The following is a 7500-nucleotide window of genomic DNA, read 5'->3' on the forward strand; positions in this document are numbered from 1 at the left end:
GTGTTTGAGGCGGCGGACAGCGTTTCTCACTCAGCGTTCCTCTGTGTGTGTGTGTGTGTGTGTGTGTGTGTGTGTGTGTGTGTGTGTGTGTGTGGCCGTGAGGAAACATGTTACCTCAGGTGGAAACTTCTGCTTCCAGTCTGTGAGATGAGCCGAGCAGAACCACGGCCCGCCTGGACACACTCGCTTTATTCTGGTGTGATAAAAATGATCGCCGTCGGATTAATGTAAAGAAGTGTGTGTGTGTGTGTGTGTGTGTGTGTGTGTGTGTGTCTGACAGCACAGGTCATACCCTCTCTCGGTACAGTAAAGTGAGGCGGTGCTCGCTGAGCCGTAAGAAAACACAATCCCTCCCTGGCGAGGTCGGGAGTGTGTGGTCAGGAAGGACAAGAGCCTCAAAAGCTCTCTCACAAACACACACACACACACACACACACACACACACACACACACACACACACACACACACACACACACACACACACACAGAAACACACACTCTCTCTAAGGTCAGCTCAAACTGGAGCCAAGAGAATAACAGGAGTCTTAAAAGCTCTGCTGCTGGTGGATGGACAGGTCACGACAACACACACACACACACACGCACACACACACACACACACACACACACACACACACACACACGCACACACACTGATCCAAACACATATTTTCTTGCTAACTCACACAAAGAACATCAACAAAGCAGAAGCTGAAACCTTTTTAGGTGTTAGAAAGTCCAGAGTTTCCATAGAAGGAGTGCGGCGCCGCTCGGCCCGTTGAAACGACTCATTCTTCGTGATGCTCTTGTTTATCTTAGCGTGTCGTTTCTTTGGGGGGTGAGCGTTATGATTTATTGACCCGGGAGACGTCAAAGCCGCCGAGGTCGTTATGATGACGAATGACCGGCCTGACGACGGCGAACAGCTGCTGCGATGTCTTCTTCTTCTTCTTCTTCTTCTTCTTCTTCTTCTTCTTCTTCGTCTTTGGCTCGACTCCTCTGATGGATTTTAATGATTTGTTATTGCTCCAGACGTGCAGATAAATCTGGATTAAAGATCTGGCCTCAGAGTATCAGAGAGGGATACAGAGAGGTCTGAGGAGTCGTTCAGCAGCTTCTCTAATACACATGTAACAAGAAAACAAACTGTTCACATGAGATTATTTTATTGTTTGGTTTCTTCCAACATGGAAATACTACCTGTCATTATTATTATTATTATATACATGTTATGTGAGAGTGTCGGATCTGTGACCGGTCCTGGTTTAGAGCTGAAGACCACATGGGGTCGTGTGATTAAAGGAGCAGTCTGTAGTTTTAGGAGGAAGCATTAATCAGAAGAGAAAAATCTTCATTGGCTGATTTTAAACAAACTAAATAAACACTCTCTCTTTGTTTTCATGACTGAATAAACTGAATAAACAAGCTCGACCTTAATGGACAACACACTTTATATGTGGCGGACCCTGCCACCTTCTCTAGCTTCAAACAGAGTTCTGGGCCCTTATTTTCCTCTGAGAACAGCTTGTTTATTCATTCTTATATTAGTTGATTGTGACCTCTGGCCTGTCAGAGTACTTCCTGCCTGAACGTCCTCCATATTTCAGCTGGTTTTGTGATTAATTTGTTCAGAAATTTAGAAATAAATGTGCAGAAGTGATTTATTTACAGTGACTCTGGAGCGTTCAGAGGCGACGGCAGCTCCACAGGTTAGTGGGGCAGCGTGACGCCCGTTAAATCTCAACCTAAACATCATTAAATCAGAGAGTCGAGGAACGATTCACCGCACTGAAGAGTAAAAGGGAGACGGAGCGGAGCATCGCCCGCCGACCGCACAGGAGCAGGAAGCTGGAGCGAGGTGTAAAAGTCGAGCGTGTCTGTGAAATCTCATTGGTCGGCCCACCTTGCTGCCGGCGTGACTCCAGTATTTCCCCCCGTGTCATTTCCTGTCGCCGTGCTCTCTCAGAGTTCAGAGAAATGACTAACTCACCTCTACCTTTCTCTCCTCTCTCCCATCAGACCATCAAGGCGACGTCTCCGCTCGGCGACCCACGCGTGACCTACAACCTGGAGGAGGGTCAGGTGCCCGAGACCAACATGCCGGTGCGGTTCTACGTCAAGCCGAACCGGGCCGACAGCTCGGCGTCCATCCTGGTGGCCGAGAACCTCGACTACGAGACGACGCGCTTCTTCACGCTCCGGGTGCGGGTCCAGAACGTCGCCGCCGTGCCCCTCGCGTCGTTCACCACCGTCTACGTCAACGTGACAGGTGAGGCGGGGGGAGGAGCCTGTGTCTGTGTGTTATTTGATTAAACGCTTAAAAGTCATTTTTTAAAAGGGTTGTTGCCATGGTGATTAACATCCAAATCTGTATTCGAACACATTTCTTGATTTAAGAGGAAGAAGTGAAAGAAGAAGAAGAAATCGAGCTTCAAATATTTGTCAGAAACACCGGAGGCTCCGTACAAACATGAAAGTGGTCGAGGTAGGGGAGCCTGGAGGGGTCAATCATCACTCCACTCAGAAGAATAATAATTAAAACTGTTGTCGGTAACAGTTTGTGTTGCTCCGGTTGTGTAAAAGGTAAAAAGCATTGTGAAACTTCAGTGGTTAGCTAACTGCTAGCCTCGTAGTCACACAAGATGATTGGAAAGTTAGCTGGAGTTAACCTTTTTTAGGAAAAATAACGGCATATATTTAAAGAGTCAGGATTAAACTCATCTTTAATGAGCTGACGTGATTGCATTCGTCAGTGACGGCGACTTTCTGCCATCTTGAGTTCTGCTGTGACGACCAGGAGCGACACGGCCGTGATTCTGAATCCAGAACGTGCGTAAAGTCACAAGTGTTGTTGTGACGGCGGCGGCCGGCTGTCGGTGCTGAAAAGAAATGTTCAAATCGAATGGGAGAATCATGACGCCTCTAGTAGCAGCCAGTTTGCAGTAAATGTGTTTCCAGTCAACTGACTGATTGAGATGTTTGATTGAGATGAATTGATTTTTTTCCCAAAATGTTCCACATGTAATGACGGATTGATCAAAACTTATCAAAAGACATTCAAAAAGTTAAATTGTCCGTAGATGAGCGGTGAATGGTTGTTTGTCCCTAAACGTCAGCCCTGTGATGAACTGGTGATGTATCCGGGGTGTACCGCCGTCGCCCGATGTCAGCTGGGACCGGCTCCAGCCCAGTCCAAAGACCCTCAGAAGGATAAGCGGTTTCAGATTATGGATTGTTGGATGTTAAAAACGAAGTAACTTTTCTGATGCATGTCGTGCTGCTCTCTCTGTTCTTTGTGACGATGTGTTTGAGATAATCTCTAACTCTCTATAGGTCACTAAATTTGTGAAATTTGTGAGCAGACCAGCAGGAGGAAGTGGTGACGGTGACATCCAATGAATATTTTTGTACTTCGATGTGTCTGGATATCTCCTGACTCCTCATTTGAAACCAGGTCCCTCAAACTCTCCCTTCCCGTCTTTGACTCTTTTTTAAATTGAGGAGCTCGTTCCCTCGTCATCGCTCGGCTCTGACCAGCGGAGGACATGAAGCGTTCAGGGAACGTCTGAAACTCTATAATGAGAGCGGCTGCTGGAGAATGACGACGTGTTCGATGGGAGAAGAATAATGAAGTGTAGTTCGGATGTGGCAGTAACAGCCGGGCGCTCGGCTGGTGACTCCAGCTCCACGCCGCCTCATTTTAACAGTGACTCATTCCCAATCAGCGTCTGTAGGCGGGTGCAGAGAAGGAGCGAGGAGAAAACACTTCCTGACTTTGATTGGCTTTGAACAAACCCACATCGGACGCTGTAATTGGCTTAGCGGAGCTTGAAAGTGAGCTGACAAGCTGCTTTGTGGACTCTTCACGCTGTTGGAGGATAATTCCTCACTAATAACTCAGTTTTCATTAGCGAGGGGAGACTCGGTCCAACTTCACGTTCTGACGGACGTCTGAACCGCACACTAACTGTTTCTCCTTATTCCACTGCAGCTGATCTTCGCTCGTTAATCCTCTTTCTGGTGTAAATGTTGCAGAAACCACAAAGTTTTCCGTCTCTCTTTGCTTTTCCTTTGTCTTCTATCTGCTTTTCTTTCTCTCTGTTCATCTCGCTCTCCTCGGCTTCTTCTTCTTTGTTTGTTTGTGTCTTTCTTGCCTTTTCCTTCTGTCAGTTTTTAATCCAATTTAATCAGCTTTCATGGACATGACAGCCTGTTTGTGTTCCTCTGCCAGATCCTGCAACAACAAAACAACAAAAAAAAGATAAATTTAGAAGAGAAAAAATGTTTTTCATCGCCGCTCTTCTTTCTTTCCTGTGACTCTGTCGTCAGATGTCAACGACAACGTTCCTTTCTTCCTGTCGTCCACGTACGAGGCCACGGTTCCCGAGGGGGCGGAGATCGGCACGTCGGTGGCTCAGGTGTCGGCCACTGACCTGGACTCTGGTCTGCACGGGATGGTGAGGAGGAACACCTGCACGTGTTCTGTTAACTTCCTCTTCTTCTTCTTCTGCTTCAGCTTCTGTCTCCTCCCTCCTCAGATCCACTACGTGATCCTGAGGGACGAGAGCGGCGACTCTCAGTTCTTCAGCATCGACTCGCGCAGCGGCGTCATCGTCACTCGAGCCTCCTTCGACCGCGAGCAGAAAGCCTCCTACCTGATCGAGGTCCAGTCGCAGGACGGCTCCGAGTCGGCCAGACCGGGCCAGCAGGGACAGCCCAACACTGGTAACACACACACACACACACACACACACACACACACACAGTCCAAAAAAACACCTGTTTGGATCATTCAAACTATTAAGTGTCTCTCTCAAAATTGAGCGTTTTTTAAAGGGAGTCTGGTGACTTTCTGTTGCCTCGTAGTGTAAAACGAGTAAATCCTGATTTAAATTGTGAACTGTCGGATCAGAGATGAACTTCTTCTGAGCTCCTCCAGCCTGAGTGATCTACAACAGCTGGAGGAGACAGGTGGAGTCTCGGGAAGCGGCGTGCGATGAAAAGAAATGACGTTTTTATTTTACGTTTTTCACAAACGTCTTCAGAATCAGAAGACTCCTGATCAGACGTTGACCCTCCTCAGTAACGTCTCCTCCTCTCCTCCTCCCCTCAGACACGGCCTACGTCAGGATCTTCATCACCGACGTCAACGACAACGCCCCGGCGTTCGCCCAGCCGGTGTACGAGGTGAGCGTGGAGGAAGACAAGGAGGTCGGCTTCGTCCTCATCACCGTCACCGCCAACGACGAAGACGAAGGTGAGTCACAGAGGAGTGATGTCATGATGACGGATCAAACTCTCCTCTCTCTGTCTCCTTTTCCTTTGTTCCTTATTCTCTCTCCTCCTCTCTCATCTCCTCCTCTCCTGTCTCCTCCTCCCTCCTCTCCTCCTCCTCCCTCCTCTCCTGCCTCCTCCTCTTCTACTCCCTCCTCTCCTCACCTCCTCCTCCCTCCTCTCCTCCCTCCTCACCTCCTCCTCCCTCCTCTCCTGTCTCCTCCTCCCTCCTCTCCTCCCTCCTCACCTCCTCCTCCCTCCTCTCCTGTCTCCTCCTCCCTCCTCCTTTCTCTCCTCTCCTGCCTCCTCTCCTCCTCTCCTCCTCTCCTCTCCTCCTCCTCTCCTGCCTCCTCTCCTGTCTCCTCCTCTCCTCACCTCCTCCTCCCTCCTCTCCTCCCTCCTCACCTCCTCCTCCCTCCTCTCCTGTCTCCTCCTCCCTCCTCTCCTCCTCTCCTCTCCTCCTCCTCTCCTGCCTCCTCTCCTGTCTCCTCCTCTCCTCACCTCCTCCTCCCTCCTCTCCTCCTCCCTCCTCCTTTCTCTCCTCTCCTCCCTCCTCTCCTCCTCTCCTCTCCTCTCCTGTCTCCTCTCCTGTCTCCTCTCCTCTCCTCCTCCCTCCTCTCCTCCTCTCCTCCTCTCCTCCTCACCTCCCCCCTCCTCTCCTCCTCTCCTGTCTCCTCTCCTGTCTCCTCTCCTCTCCTCCTCCCTCCTCTCCTCCTCTCCTCCTCTCCTCCTCCCTCCTCCCTCCTCTCCTCCTCTCTTCTTCTTCTCTTGCTGTCACAGCTCGTTAGCGAGCGCTGTAGCTCCCTTGAGGTCGACAGTTTTGATGTTTGTCTCTTTGTTTGTGTTTGTCCCTCATCCCTCTTCCTCCTCCGCTCTAAACCAATAAGCAGCAGGAGGCAAAAAAATCTGAAAACAACAACAACAAAACAAGCCTCCCCCCCTCTCCCTCTCCCCCTCTCTCTCTCGTCTCTCTCTTAATGATGGCTGCCGGCGTCGGCTCGAAGCCTCGGGGGTTTTCTTTACTGGGAGCCTGAGTGAGGAGGAAGGAGAGTGACGTCTGATTATTTATTTTCTTCTCTTTTTTTGAATCTTTAACCTTTATTTCTTCCCCACGTTCAGACACGCTCACACTCGCTCCCTCAGGAGATCCCCGAACTTCGTCTGCTCTCGTTTCTCCAAACTTTCCCTCGTAGTTTGATCAGACGTTTACTGTATTTGTTAAAAATAGAAACCAAACGTTCAGACCAGGAGTGACTGAAGGCTTCTTCACATGAAGCAGAGGAATAAAAAGTCTGAGTTGTGTTTTGTTTCACTTGAGATTTAACGGTACGACTCAACAATTAAAGAGTTCATGATCATCTCCGATGACTCGCAGAGCGTCTCAGACAGAAGGTGGACAGAGCTGCAGCACCGGACAGCGTTCAGCGTGTGAACGTATCCTCGTGGTATTACAAAATAAAAGCATGGACCTGAAAATGAGCTTAATGTCTCCTTTAATGATGAGAATCAATAATTTAGCCTTTACAGCAACAATGTCAGTGATGCTGTCTGATCTCTGTGTGATGATAAACATGAAACTGACTCGTGTCGGTGTTTCATGTCACCAAACTCACCAGAGAGGTTTCAGAAATCTGCCTCGCTCTCTGTTTTTCACTGTATCACTCGTTCAGTCTATCAGCGGCTGTTTGTCTAACGTGCAGTCGTCTGCTGGGAGTCCACACTCAGCCTGTGCTCCTGCAGACGATCCCTGCGAGCTTCGGGAAGACGCTGAACACGGGATTAAGAAATGCTAAGATGGCAAACTGCTGATGATTCCCTCCCGAACGTAGACGCTTTATCCCCAGTTTGTGTCACGTCAGGAGCTCTGCGCGGTAATTAACAAACACCCCTCGACCCCAAAACCACCGGGGGGTCCAGAGGAGGAGCTGGAGGACCCCGTCAACAACCCCCCCGAAATAAAACCCTCAGAACAGGCAGGTAGATGGGATGAGACCTGATCCCTGCTGAGTCAGCACTGAGGAAGCATTTATTCACCAGAAACTCATCCGCTGCTCTTAAACATTAAATCTGTCTCCAACATAATGAAGACAAGTCTCAAGTCTGACTTTCCCTCTCTACATCTGAACTTTCTCCTCCTCACAGCTTCAAACAGCCTCGTTACTTTAGTTTGATGCATTCGAGGTGAATTATCAACTTTACCAACCCAACATGTGGCTGTTTGACGT

General features: G+C 49.3%; 1 protein-coding gene across 1 annotated transcript in view; it reads left to right on the forward strand.

The window, feature by feature from the left end:
* Positions 1-7500, forward strand: part of LOC311259536 (neural-cadherin) — a 98061-nt gene that overhangs the window by 58978 nt on the left and 31583 nt on the right. Inside the window, exons 13-16 of the mRNA XM_084356757.1 lie at positions 2021-2270; positions 4331-4458; positions 4540-4726; positions 5115-5258. Of these exons, the coding sequence (XP_084212883.1) occupies positions 2021-2270; positions 4331-4458; positions 4540-4726; positions 5115-5258 (709 nt within the window). The remainder of the gene's footprint in view (positions 1-2020; positions 2271-4330; positions 4459-4539; positions 4727-5114; positions 5259-7500) is intronic.

The sequence above is a fragment of the Pagrus pagrus genome (genome assembly GCF_965226575.1).
Source record: "Pagrus pagrus genome assembly, chromosome: 7".
NCBI lineage: Eukaryota > Metazoa > Chordata > Actinopteri > Spariformes > Sparidae > Pagrus > Pagrus pagrus.